General features: G+C 43.5%; 1 protein-coding gene across 10 annotated transcripts in view; it reads right to left on the reverse strand.

Moving 5' to 3' along the window:
- Positions 1-15074, reverse strand: part of NEDD4L (NEDD4 like E3 ubiquitin protein ligase) — a 399166-nt gene that overhangs the window by 211492 nt on the left and 172600 nt on the right. For all 10 annotated transcript variants that reach the window (XM_046905153.1, XM_046905152.1, XM_025144553.3 and 7 more), the window contains 3 exons: positions 11951-12032; positions 4328-4366; positions 2631-2684 (listed from right to left, as the gene is read on the reverse strand). In XM_046905153.1, the coding sequence (XP_046761109.1) occupies positions 2631-2684; positions 4328-4366; positions 11951-12032 (175 nt within the window). The remainder of the gene's footprint in view (positions 1-2630; positions 2685-4327; positions 4367-11950; positions 12033-15074) is intronic.

Below are 15074 nucleotides of genomic sequence, written 5' to 3' on the forward strand. Positions count from 1 at the left end.
CCCAGGGGTGGAAACACAGCCCAACGATTTGCCATGGGTTAATCCAAACTGTATTGGAACAGGGCAGTGCTCCTGAGCATCTGCAATACATTGATGATATTGTTGTGTGGGGCAATAGAGCAGAGGATGTTTTTGAGAAAGGAGTGCAAATAATCCAAATTCTTCTGCAAGCTGGTTTTGCTATTAAGCAAAGCAAAGTGAAAGGACCTGCCCAGAAGATTCAGTTCCTAGGTATAAAGTGGAAGATGGGCGCCGTTACATCCCAGTAGATGAGATTGACAAAACCACTGCCATATCAACGCATATTAATAAGAAAGAGACACAATCTTTACTGGGTGTAGTGGGCCTTAGGAGAATGCATGTTCCAAACTATAGCCTTAATGTAAGCCCCCTGTATCAGGTGACGCAGAAGAATGATTTTACATGGGGTCCGGAACAGCAGCAGGCTTTTGAGCAGATCAAACAGGAGACAACCCGTGCCGTGGCCCTGGGGCCAGTAGGGACAGGGCAGGACAGAAAGAACATCCTCTACACTGCTGCTGGAGAGAAAGGTCCCACCTGGAGTTTGTGGCAAAAAACCTCAGGGGAGACCCGAGGCCAACCCCTGGGATTCTGGAGTCGAGCATACAGGGGGTCTGAAGAGTGCTACACTCCAACTGAGAAGGAAATCTTAACCACGTATGAGGGGGTTAGGGCTGCTTCCAAACTGGTCGGTACTGAGACGCAGCTCCTCCTGACACCTCGACTGCCAGTGCTGAACTGGATGTTTAAAGGAAAGGTTCCCTCCACCCATCACGCCACTGATGCCACTTGGAGCAAGTAGATTGTGTTGATTACACGACGAGCTTGAATGGGGAACCTCAGCCGTCCAGGAAGCTTAGAGGTGATCATGGACTGGCCTGAAGGTAAAAAGTTTGGAACCTCACCAGGAGAAGAGGTACTGCGTGCTAAAGAGGCCCCACCATACAGTGAACTACCAGGAAATGAAAGGAAATATGCCCTGTTCACAGATGGATCGCGTCGCATGGTGGGGAAGTATCGCAGATGGAAAGCTGCTGTGTGGAGCCCCATGCGACAAGTTGCAGAGGCCACTGAAGAAAAAGGAGAATCAAGCCAATTTGCAGAGGGAAAGGCTGTCCAACTAGCCTTAGATGACACTGAACGGAAGGGGTGGCCAGTGTTTTGTCTTTATACTGATTCATGAATGGTGGTGAATGCCTTATGGGGGTGGTTACAGCAGTGGGAGCAAAACAACCGGCAAAGGAGGGGTAAACCTATTTGGTCTGCTGAACTGTGGAAAGACATTGCTTCCCGAATAAAGAATATGGTTGTAAAGGTGCGTCACATCGATGCTCACGTGCCCAAGAGTCGGGCTGCGGAAGAACAGAAAAATAACCATCAGGTTGATCGGGCTGCCAGAATTGAGGTGGCTCAAATAGACTTGGACTGGCAGAACAAGGGTGAATTATTTCTAGCTCGGTGGGCCCATGAGACCTCGGTCCATTAAGGAAGAGATGTAACATATAAATGGGCGAGACACCAAGGGGTGGACTTAAGTATGGACACTATTGCACAAGGTGTTTGTGACTGTGAAACATGTGCCTTAATTAAGCAAGCCAAGAGGATGAAACCTCTCTGGGAGGAAAGGCAATGGCAAAAGTGTAAATATGGGGAGGCGTGGCCGATTGACTATATCACCTTGCCACGATCTTGCAATGGTAAGCGTTATGTGCTCACCATGGTGGAAGCGACCACTGGGTGGCTTGAAACATATGCAGTACCCCATGCTACCGCCACAAACATCATATTAGGGCTGGAGAAGCAGGTTCTGTGGCGACATGGCACCCCAGAAAGAATTGAATCAGATAATGGGACTCATTTCACCCTCTTTCATTTCATTTGATTTATTATCCTTACTGTCAATTAGATTTTATTATATCGTGTCATCTTGCATTCCAACATCTTAGTAAAATAAGTTCTCCTTCTTAGACCGTTGCCGCTGCTCTGTTTTTTTCTTGGGAAGCCAGGGTGGGGGAGGGGGCCCGCAAGCCTACTGCCCCCCTGTCACAGGCACATTGGAATACCAATAGCCATGTTACTAGAACATGACAAAGGCCAAAAACCCTAACCACATGTTAGGCATCATCAGGGGCAGAACTGCACAGAAAACACCAAGCATTATTTTGCCATTACCTAAAATCTTCAAGATTTCACTTCTTGTGTAACTCAGTAGAGCTCTGGTTAGCAAATCTCAGAAAGGGATTGAGTATTAAATGGTATAGGAAAGAGATTATCAAGTGATCACGTGATGAAGCAGCTTCTTTACACATGACTAACAAGGCTTGGACTGCTTATCAGTTTACACAGGAGAAGCCTCAGGAAGAATATGATAAAGTTTCCACCATGAGAACATTTAGTTTAATGAAGACCATTTTGGTCTAGACCAGAAGGGTATTTCTGTGCTTAATGTTTCATTAGTCCATGAAATAAATACTTCTTCATGCTTCAACCTGCATTGCTTTGCACATTTACATGGGCAACAGAAAAAATACCTTTAAGATGTACTAATGTTTCCATCAGCTGTGTCACACAGCTCTACATCCAGTGAAACAATCAAGACAAGTACTCACCAATCTGTTCTCATCAAACACTTCAAACAGGAGGCGATGATTGGTTGGATTTACCTATTAGAAAATCCAAATATTATTTTAGGTTCATTTGCTTGATTAGAACAATATATGGGCACAAGTTTATGCAATGATTAAACCAAGGCAAACAGAACAAACAGGTTTATTCAAATCCTTCACTTCACCTAATTGGGACAACTTGAACACACAAATCCAGGCTGGACAAAACACCAGCACTCAGAATTCTGGGTTCTACACCTGCAAAGCTCAACTACAACATAGGGAACAAGAGCTGTACTGCATTTCTTTCAGAATTTCACCATCATCCCTACTTCAGTCAGTCTGTCACTGTTTCTGGCCCATTTACCACAAATGTCTGGGAGAAAAGTCAGTGAAAGGCAGAAAACCTTCTCTGCCCATGTTCAGCACATTTGTCTAATACTTCTCTGTACAACCATATCTCCAATAAATATTTTACTTGAAAGTACATTTAAGCAAAAAGGTGTTTTTTTTTTTTTTTTTAAAGAAAAGCTTTGTAGCAAGCCAGGTTACTGTGTCCACTTGTTAAAGAAATTTAGGTAAAACATTCCACAATGGACTGATAGTTCTCAAGGAATGGCAAGGGAACTCTCAGTTCTGAGAAGATCAGAGAATTATGGCACACAAAAAAATCGTACATTACTTTAAGTGTTAACACTGCTGCTTAGGATTTTCCAGATATTTTCACAGAGCACCTTCAAAGTATATCTGTAATTTAAGCAACACAAATCGTGGCAAGTTCTGCATAGCTTAAAGAAACATAAGTCCCTATTTCTCCTCCCTCTTAAGTGTATTATAAAAATCATATTTCAACAATACTTATCTAAGATTATTTTAGAGGTTTAGATATGTATTAACCAGTTGCAAAACCGAGAAAAAGCTACTCGGTACATGTTTAAAAAACAAAACTCTATCTGAAAAGCATGTATTAACTACATTGGTGGGAACTATTTAAATGATCTTATTAGCGAGACAGTCAAGTGCTAAGACTATAAACAATGCTTGATGGGACACTCATTTTTAACAATCTACAATGACAACATCTGTTCTCAAGCAGCTGTTTAAGAACAAACTTTAAAACCACTGAAATTTTACCTAATCTACTTTCATGAAAGCCACAGTAGCAGTAAAATTAAGTCATTCTTCCTTGGAAAGTACTTCAGCAACTAAGTTATCGCCCCTGTAACTTCTATTATGTTGGTTTTGATGATCACCATTTTTATCTTAAACCCTCTTCTACCATTTCCAAATATTAAAAGTTACATTTTCTTATGAAAAGTCACCTACTAATTGAAACAACACCACTCAGTTGTAGGTGAAACTTACTTCCATATTAAGAATGATTTTTAAAAAAGTTAACTACAAGAAAAAAAGTATATTTTCAATTTTTTGGCAAGTAATATGAAGGTTAAGAGAAATTGCTTTTTCTATCTTCCTTCTCTACGCTCTTATTTCATTACTATTTGCCATAATAGCTTAAGTTTCATACAGTGCTAGAAAATATTTGATTATTTGCCACTACATAACATTCCCAAACCATAGGAAACATCAGGACTTTTTAAAATGAGAACATAAACAATGAATAAAAAACAACCCAGTCCTACTAACATCATGTGATTAACTGTACATATTACAGTGATTGCAATTAATAGGAAACTTACTCTAAAATAAAACTCCTCATTCCATTTTGGATTCAGTGTCTGTATAAAGAAAAAGAAAAGCAACTTAGAAACTATAAAATCAACAAATATACAAAACGGCATGGTCAGATTGGTATCCACAGATCTTAAAGCTAGAAAAATTGTAACGTTGGAAAGGTATAATTGAAAATAAATGGAAAAATACTCAACTATGTCGTAGACTCACAGAAAGAAAAACTCCAAAAGGAGCAATCTCCAGAAAAAGAACCTTCCTTAGGGGCCCTTAAATGGGGTCTAGGAGAGGTGGCGCCAGGCTCCACCCCTTCTGGTCACACAGGTGAATTGCCTTCACCTGTGCTCCCAAGGCTGACTCAGTGCTCACCTCAGGTGATGAATCAAAGGTTCAGGTCATGATTCAACAGTTCCCATACAATAACATGCTAAGGTATCTGCAGGTTTGCAATTTCACAACCATCAAAACACCCCCTCCAGAGATGAGGCACCTACAACTCTATAGACAGCAGTGCCAGGGCCTCATTACAACTCTGGATAAAGAACTTCCCCCTAACTTCTAACTTAAGCCTCCCCTCTTTCAGTTTGAAGTCATTCTATGAGTTTAATGCTATTCCATGAATAAAAGGCAAATCAGTTGGGTTTTTCTTTATAATGTCTAGTATGATGCTATGTTTTCATTAAAAAAAAATGTTGATAACACACCGATGTTTATAGTTATTGCTAAGCAGTGCTGTACAGAGCCAAGGACACTCCATTTTTCCTACTATCCTACCAATGGGGGGGGGGGCACAAGGAACCCAAGGAACTGGGAGGGACAGAATCAGGACAGTTGACTTAAACTGGCCAAAGGGATATTCCATGCCATATGACATCATGCAGAAGGAGTTTTGAAGGGGGTAGGAGTTCATGTTGCTCTCTTCTGCTACTTGGAGGGTTAGCTGGGCATCGGTCGGTGAGTGGTAAGCAATTGCTTGTGCATCACCATATGTATTGTCATCTTATATATAATATATATATATAATTATATATATTGCCATCGCTATTATCCTCTTTCTTTTCTCTTAGTAAATAGCTTTATCTCAGTCCATGAGTTCTACTCCCCCCCCCCCAGTTCTCTCCCCTATTCCACTGGGAAGGGGAGGAGCAAGTGAATGACTGTGTGGTGCTGAGCCACCTGCCGGGTTAAACCACAACCACCAGGAAGCTACAGAAACAAACCCAAAGACATTCTATTCTCCAGATTTATTTAGATCAAGACAGAAAACCTGTTTGTTTGTTTGTTTTTTTAAATACAGTATCAATATTAGGACTACAAAGATAAGGACAGCCTTATAATGTAGATTAGAAAAATAAAAGAACAAAAGGAAATGTTATTTCCTTTGAACAGACACCATACTTTTCCTAATCTCCCCCAAGCCTACAAAGGACTATTATTCTGTTTTAATAATGAAAATAAAACATACAGAATAGCATGTGCTCTATTTGCAATCTGAATGGAGCTCAAACAAAATCATAAATTGATAAAAATTCAAACTACAGTCATTCATAGTTTGTGTGCTTCAAATTTGGATACGTTGAAAATAAGTATGATGTGGGCAATGGTTTTATTTTCCTGCCAAACCATTCTTTCACACAGCAGAGCTGCTGTAGTGAATTGGCTCTACACCCACCAAAGTTTTGTTGGAGCAGAGAGGACAATCTTGGCTGTTTATCCAGAACTCCCTGATACAGATTCAATATATTTACCCTGCCCAGGACACAGCAGCTGACACTACATTGCACTTCTCCACATGAAACTACACACACCCATGGTTGCAGCACTGACAGTCGCACAACTTCCCCTTCCCTTTTGAGTTGGAGCTGAATCTCAACCCAGTGTATATACAACTAATAATAAATAAAATACTGAGATTTGAAAACTACCTTCTTGAAAATTTACAGAAATCAAGGAGAAAATGAAATTATTTACGAAAAGAGATGCATTAAAAAAAAACTCGGCCTCTAGACCTCTACAAACAGCTGTACAGAAGTTAGCATCTGTATTTGCAGAAAAGCTCTTTATCCTAAAAAACTTTGTGATTCTGTGCAGGAAACTATTTCAAGACAAACAAGACCAATGATCAGAAGGATGGGGTAGGGGACAGAGAGAAGCTTTCTGCTTTTTTGCCATAAAGAGCAAAAAAATATTCACTAAAACAATTAAGCAATAAAGAAAAAAATATTGTTTAAAGTATTTGCATTCATTCACTGCAGCTGTTCTTGGAGAGAGAGACATCTTGAATAAAATTTAGCAACTAAATTTGAGGATACTACTGCATTTTGCTGCAGAGACTAACTACAGAGCAGGTAAGACTGCACTGGGCAAGTGAAAAAGGCCAACAAAAAAGCTCTTTTTAAGGCTTTTTTGAAGCTAGCAACATTACTGCACTTGTGCTGGGGGCCTAGCTGCTTGTGGGTGGGCTGCTGAGCAAGCAGGGAGTGGGGCTGGTACATTAGCAGCACAGTTTAAACACCCTACAAGTGTGTCATTACCCACCCTTGATGCTGGCACCTAGTGATAAGCTTTAAATAGTCTTGGGGAGGGCAGAAGCTAGCTTCTACCCACAGAGTGCACTAGGTGAGTAACTGGGGTTGCTGCCCTCTGAGAATTCAGAGGTTCAGTGAGTGAGCACAACCCATACTCCCTATACTGTGCTGCAGTTGTAGGAAGTGGATCAAATGGTAAGGAGTGTAAGTGTTGTCCCTCTTTGCTCAGGAAACTAGCTATCCTCTTGGCAGTCTCTGAGACTGCAAGCCTAAACATGGTTTCCACTAGACAGTAGGCTTATTCCAAGAAGACTGTGGCAACCCAGACAGAGGACCTGCCCAGAAACATAGCTGTTCAGATCTCTGGCTGCAGAGAGGGCCTAAGCCTGCTGCTGCCTGGGGTGGGTGGCAGGGTTAGGGTTAGGGTGAGGTGTCAGCAGGTGGATGAGCTGTTCAGCCTGATGGTGGAGCTCAAGGAGGGAGTGGAGAGACTAAGGACCATCAGGGAGCGTGAGCAGGAGACTGACTTGTAGAGTGACTCGCTGGCGTGCCAGAAGGAAGGGTTGCCAGGGAGAAACCCCCAAAAAAGTGGTGGACCCCCTGCCCTGTCCCAGTTGGACAGATCTGACAGATGAGGAGGGCTGGAAAAGAGTCCCGACTCGGTGCCATGGGAGCCCCCCTGCCTGCCTACCCTGCTTCCCCAGCTCCCTCTAAGCAACAGGTTTGAGATGCTGAAAATTGAAGGGGAGGTGATGCAGGATCTGCCTAGGAGGGAGCCTAAGGTGAGATGATCACTCCCACGCCTTGAGACTGCCTCTGTCAGGAAAGGAAAGAAGGGTGGTTGTGGTGGGTGACTCCCTTCTCAGAGGAACTGAAGGCCCCATATGCAGATCAGACCCGAGCTGTTGGGAAGTGTGCTGCCTTCCTGGGGCCTGGGTCAGGGACATAACTAGAAAAATCCCAAAGCTGGTTAGGTCCACTGATTTCTTTCCATTATTCATAGTTCTGGTGGGCAGTGATGAAATGGCTCAGAGAAGCCTATGAACTATGAAAAGAGATTTCAGGGGTTTAGGGCATTTAGTTCAAGGAGCAGGAGCGCAAGTGATCTTTTGTTCTATACCTTCAGGGGCAGTGAAGGACACGGAGCAGGCTTGGAAAGCACAAGCGATGAATAATTGGCTCAGAGGCTGGTGTCGAGGCAGAAACTTTGGGTTCTTTGATCATGGGGCAGTTTACTCGGCCCCTGGCCTGTTGTCCGTGCATGGAACCCACCTATCTCAAAGGGGGAAACGAATCCTAGCACAGGAGCTAGCAGGGCTTGTCAAAAGAGCTTTACACTAGCTATGATGGAGGAAGGGGACAAAACAGGGCTCACCAGAGATGAGCCTAGGGTAACAATGCTTGAGCTGGGGGTGAGGCTGATGACTCAGCTGAAGTGTGTCTTCACCAATGCATGCAGCATGGGCAACAAGCAGGGAGGAGCTGGAAGTGATTGTGCGGCAGGCTATGACCTAGTTGCTATTACTGAAATGTGGTGGGACCACTCCCATGATTGGAGTGCTGTGATGGTTAGTTACAAGCTCTTCAGAAGGGATAGACAAGGAAGGAAGGGTGGTGGTGTGGCCCTTTATATTAAAGGGTGTTTTGATGTTGAAGAGCTTGGGGTTGGGAATGATAACATTGAGCATCTATGGATAAAAATCAGGGGGGAAGGCCTGTAGGGGTGACATCTTGGTGGGGGTCTGTTATAGACTGCCTAATCACCGTGTTCTCCTGGGGAAACTGGCTGCCTGTGGCCTAGACAGGCATACCCTTCTTTGGGTAAGGAACTGGCTAGAGGGCTGTGCCCAGTGGGTAGTAGTTAATGAAGTTAAGTCCAGCTGGTGACCTGTTACAAGTGGTGTCCCCCAGAGGTCAGTATTGGGGCCCATCTTGTTAAATATCTTTATTGATGACCTAGATGAGGGGATTGAGTATACCCTCAGTAAGTTTGCATATGACACCAAATTGGGAGGTAGTGTTGATCTGCCTGCGGGTAGGGAGGCTCTTCAGAGGGATCTAGCTAATCTGGATCTCTGGGCCAAGGTGAATGGGATGAGGTCCAACAAGGCCAAGTGCCGTGTCCTGCACTTTGGCCACAATAACCCCATGCAGCACTATAGGCTTGGGGCTGAGTGGCTGGATGACTGAAGAGGAAAGGGACCTGAGGGTATTGATTGATGCTTGGCTGAATATCAGCTGACAGTGTGCCCAGGTGGCCAGGAGGGCCAATGCCATCCTGGTCTGCATTAGAAATAGTGTTGCCAGCAGGAGCAGGGAGGTAATCATCCCCCTGTACTCAGCACTGGTGAGGCTGCATCTCAAGCATTGTGTTCAGTTTTGGGCCCCTCATTACAAGAAAGACATTGAGGCCCTGGAACATGTCCAGAGAAGGGCAACAAAACCAGTGAGGGGTCTGGAGCAAGAGCTGGGATTGTTCACTCTGGAGAAGAGGAGGCTCATGGGAGATCTCATTGCACTCTACAACTTTCTGAAGAGAGGCTGTGATGAGGAGGGGTTTCATCTCTTCTCCCAGGTGACAAACAGGACCTGTGAAATGGCCACAAGTTGTACCAGAGGAAATTCAGATTAGAAAGGAAAAACCTTTTTCTCTCAGGGAGTGGTCTTGCACTGGAATGGCCTGCCCAGGGAGGTGGTGGAGTCACTGTCCCTGGCAGCATTCAAGAGGCATCTGGATGAGGAGCTACGAGATATGGTTTAGTGGCTTGTGGTAGCAATTGTTATGGGAGGACAGTTGGACTAGATGATCTTGTAGGTTCTTTCCAATCTTGTGATTCTATGATTCTAATCAGTAATGTATTATTTTTGAGTACTGCTTAACCACATTTCCTTAGATTAGTAATTATGAATTAGCCTGATTTTTAGTAAATGAACAGGTGACTGTACAAAGTTTCTTCCACCTTCACTAATTTGAACAACTGACAGGTTGAGTAAGAAAGTGCAACTGCTAGAATCACAGCAAAAGAGAAAAAAAATCATATCGAAATTCTCCAGAAATGGATGAATAGCCACTTCACAAAGAATATTAGCAGGGAAACAGTAATGAAAGGCTCACCAGCAAAGAGCTACAACCCTAAAAAAGAACAAGTATTGTAGAGATTAAGGACTGACAGGAGTCAAGCTGAGTTAAGTCTTCCTACAGGATATTAGAACAAACACTCCAACTGAAAAGGAGATCTTAGCTGCAGAGGGGGTTCGAGCTGCTTATGAAGTAATCTGTACTGAAATGCAGCTCCTTCTGGCACCTCGACTGCCAGTGCTGAACTGGATGTTTAAAGGCAGGGAAGTTCCCTCCACCCATCATGCTACTGATGCCACCGAAGGAACCAAATCTTCCACATTATGCAGGATGTCATGTCACTTACGGCTCGGATTTTAGTGCAGAATCCTTCTACCCTGCTTTTTAGGTAAAACCATTTTCCTCACTACTCTTCTCTGCAATTATGATGTGAACTGAATCATTGTCCATCCTACATAACCTCATAAAAATGGAAGTTTCAGCTTTCCTCTTTTTTTTTTTTTTAAATGAAGGTTCCAAGTTCTTTCTTCTCTGCCATTATTACCAGTAAATCATATTTACAGAAAATGCTTTCCAAAATACTGGGGCCATGTGCAACAGAATGAAAAGCTATCATGGTTTTATGATTTGTTATCATTATTCCACAACATAACATCACGTAAAGCACTGGGAGTTAAAGAGTTACTGCTCCAGCCACACAGACTGCCATTTTCTGGCTACCTGGTTCTCTGAAGAACTACATACCTTAGAGAAAACTTTGTGTATCCCTTTTCCGATCACAGGGGAAGATAAAACTGCTTGTGAATCACAAGACTGCCTCTATCTTTTACTGCTTAACAGTGCGTGCTCCCTAGCAGTCTCACCTTCAGCTTTAGAGTAAGGCCTACGGTTTTGGACGCTTTCTCATTTTACTTCTTAGCCTCAATACTAATTACATTGCATTATATTGTGGTACCTTGCATTCCATTATCTTATTTAGTAAATGAACTTTTCTCCTCAGATTGTTGCTGCTGTTTTGTTTTTAAGCCCACCTCCTATCTCTCTACCCTTCCCCCTTTTCCCAGGGCACGGGCCTATGGGTCCCCCTGCCCCATTAGTCACAGAACCACCCCAAACCAGCCTGTAGACCATTGACACGCCCCTTTTTTTGAGGGGGAGGAGGGGCAGCTGTAGGCATGCTATCCCCCTGTCATGGACACATCTAGAGAAAGCTCCATGATAAAAGCACCATAAGACAACAGAACAGCAAGACCCCAGGCTGAAGCAAGCAAAGATCCACTCAGATACAACAGCAGCAGGCACAGAAATAAAAGAAAGCAGCTGCTTACCTTCAGAAGGCCTATAAGGTCCTTAAAGTAGGCAAGGATCTCCAAACAAGATGCCCTCACCTCTACTGCCAACCTTTAAATGAAGTCTGGGAAGGGGTGGAGGCAGAATCTACCCGTTCCATTCAGTCAGGTACATCACTTAAACCTGAGCTCCCCTGGGTTGTCCCTGCCTTCCTACCAGGTGCTTAATGACTGCTTCAAGCCTTGACTTACCATTTTCACAACACCATAACAAAAATAAATATCCCCTAGCAGATTTTTCTATTTTTCATTTGACAAGAAGAAATGAAAAACTTCAGTACATTCACAAGCTTTTCATACTATCATCTGTCATTTAATTAAGTTCTCATGCAAATACTTGAAAAATTTAAATTTCAAAAGAGTATAAAAAACAATCACTTTTGCTGAAAAAAATCAGCTAAAAATTAAGCAGAGCTTCTTAGTTCTTTATTTCAAATACCTTTCACTAAAACATGATTTCAATAAGAGAAACAATAAATGATGCATAATATTATAATTTGTTTAAGAAACAAAAACATGTACTGAATACGCATGCACTGATTCTCTCACTTTGGTGTGAAAAAAAAAGCATTATTAGGTTTATACACATGTACATAAAAAAATTCTACTATGCTATAAAAAACTGATCCAAAGTTCTTAACATTTCCAGAAAAACAAAAAAAACTACACACATACCTTTTTAATAGTTTTTGTCTGCACCAGAGAAAGTTCTCTGTTCTCATCTGCTACATACAAAGAAAGTTTGACGTAGGGATCACTGCAAAAAAAAAAAAAAACAAAAAACATTCAAAAGAAAAATCACTTCACAACTAAATAAAATATCAATATAAATATTTCAGTATAAATTGCCTTTTAATTAAATGCAACAAACAGAAAGATTAATACAGTGGAAAACCAATACAAGAGTGGACCAACAAAAGGACTAGCACAGACAGAATAGTACTTCAAAGAAAAAGTGCACACCCAACTCCAAAATCCTAGGCTCACACAAAACACTCCCCAAAAAAAGAAAACTCCAACCAGATAACCATCCAGAGTGGCAGTCAGCCCTTAAATGAGGTCTAAGAGAGGTAGAGCCAGGCTCCACCCCTTCCTGTCACACAGGTGAATTGCCTTCACCTGTGCTCCCAGGGCTGACAGGGTCCTTTCCCCAGGTGCTCAATCAGTGGTTCAGGCCATGACTCAACAGTTGCCATATGCTCCACCCCTTCACAGCATGAACCAATGACTGAGCTGATTGAAAGGTGAGCCTTCCCTAATATAAAGAACCAACGCACCATGACACTTGTACAATTGCTCATTGTGATACAGGTTGATATAATGTAAGATGATTGATGGTCAATCTGCAGTTGAAGGTTGTGCTTGTTCATGGGCCAGTGCTTGATGGTGTTACTAGAGGCATGCAGTTGTTTGGTGCAGGTCCATCTTAGGGTCCATCAGTCCCACATAGACTATCACCAGGTGCCATGTATGATTGCATGATCTCACAGCAGTACTGGAACGCTTCAATGACATTTCGCTCCTTCCAGTGATTCTATAGACTCAAAGACTCACAGAGAGTAGTACAAATGTTTCAGGGGTACAAGGAGGGGAAGGTCTGCCCACCAGGGCAAGAAACAGGCTATAATCCTATCCTGGGTCAACACTTCAGCTTGCACTGGGGCATGCCCCAGCTGCCTGCACCACACCCTTTGACCAGATGTCTGCAGCTGCATAACTATATCAGGCACCATAGGGGGTGTGCTGATCTGCCATAGGGACATGATGAGGGTCCCCTTAGCAATGAAGACCGGAGTGTTGACCACAATGTCAATAGATGATGTACCAATTACCAGAGGGACTACTGAGCCTCCCATCTCCAATAATCTCCCCAGGGTGCAAGTAGGCCACACCACTTTGGTCCTACCTGTACCTTCCAAGGCCATTTTATTCTATGGGTGCAGAAGGTTATTTTAATTGCCAATTTGGGGTCTTACCCAATTATTGGTGCCTGTAATTTGAATCCTAAGCAGGGAGGCCCATGTTGTCTGTAGCATTTTCAGGGCACCAGGTCTACCGTCTCGAGGCCTTTCATTCAGGTCCCGCAGGGTTTCATAGAGTCTCTTTGTCCACCCCTGCAGGGACTGAGTCTGTCTTCAGGGCAGCCGTAAGAATACCATTAGAGTGTTCAATAAGGCCTGCCCCCGCTGGATTATATGGCAGGTAGAATCGCCATTCGATGTTGTTTTCATCTGCCCAGCGTTGTATCACTGCACCAGTAAAATGAGTCTCTTGGTTGCTCTCGATGATTTGAGGTGTCCCATAGGCAGCCATCAACTTGGTAAGTGCCTTGGTGGTATATGCCTGGTTCACTCTTGGCACTGGATAGGCCTGCAGTAGCCCACTTGCAGTATCGATGCAGGTCAGGGCATATCTCGCCCCCTCAGACCGAGGGAGGGGCCCAGTGTAATCAACCTGCCATCTCTAGAGAGGATTGTGTCCTCTAGCAAAATGGGCTGTTGTTTCGGGCAACGATCTCAGTCTCATCTTGGAGCAAGCGTCACAGTCTTGGCATGCCTGGGCTACATCAGATAACTGTATGGGCAGCCCCCATGCTTTAGCAGCTGCCCACATTGTCTTTTGTCCAGCTTGCCGCAGCTTCTGATGTAACCAGCGGGCGATGTTCTCAGATGGTGAATTCTCAATCCATCTAACTCGGGCCAGTGTGTCAGCTTAATCATTTCCCAGTGACTGTAGGGATTGGTGACCAGAAATGTGGTAGACACATACAGTCCTGTGTTTAACCACATTCCATATGTCTAACCAAATATCTCTGCCCTAGACTGATCAGGCATGGATAGTCCATTCCTGGGTGGCCCACTGTGCAATCCAAAGAGTGAGCCCCCGGTACACAGCCCAACTATCTGTGCAGATGTTTAGGATACCATCACCAGCTTCCTTGGTTATTGTTATGGTTTTATGATTTTTGGTTATTGGTATTCCACATCATAACATCATGTAGTGCACTGGGAGTTAAAGAGTTAATGCTCCAGTTCTGGGCACCTGTCCGGAAGAGAAGAACTACATACACCAGGGGGCTTTGCGTTCAGAGAGGAGATATAACCTCTGGCAAGGTCACCTGATGTCCCTTTTTGGCTCTTCTCCCTGCTGCTCGACCCAACTGTGCATCTCACCTCAGCATTATGGTGAGGCCTTTCCACCTTTCATATCTCTCTCATTATATTTGATTTATTAGCTTCCATTCTAATTATACTGTATTATACTGTATTATAGCGTGTTATCTTGCATCCCAATACCATATTTAGTAAATTAGTTTGTTTCTCCTCAGATCGTTGCCACTGTTTTTAATTATTTGGGATCCTGTTTCCCCTTTCCGGAGGCCCAGATTCGTGAATCCCTCCACCCTACTAGTCACGGAACCAGGCCGAACCAGCCCGTAAACCACTGACAGTTATAAACATCCACATGGGTCACAGTTCTGCCCATTGGCTACTCTGATCACCCTCCTCTTCAAACCAGATTGTTTTAGCTGAGGAATGGTATGTTACTGCTCTCCATTTGCTCAGGTTGCCCTTGTGGACCCATCCGTGTACAAGACATCTTCAGGAGTCCCTCCTGAATGGGACTCTCCTCTGATGGAGTGACCAATGTTTCTTTTGGCACATCACTGTGACACGTCACTGGGCCTAAGATCTTTAGAAGCTCTTCTTTCAGTGGTGATGAAGACAGACTACTCCTCTCACTGAGATAGGCTGAAGGATGAGAGAAGGGCCCCACAGTAAGAGAAAGAAAGGAGCTT

Source organism: Gallus gallus, chromosome W (assembly GCF_016699485.2).
Source record: "Gallus gallus isolate bGalGal1 chromosome W, bGalGal1.mat.broiler.GRCg7b, whole genome shotgun sequence".
Lineage (NCBI taxonomy): Eukaryota > Metazoa > Chordata > Aves > Galliformes > Phasianidae > Gallus > Gallus gallus.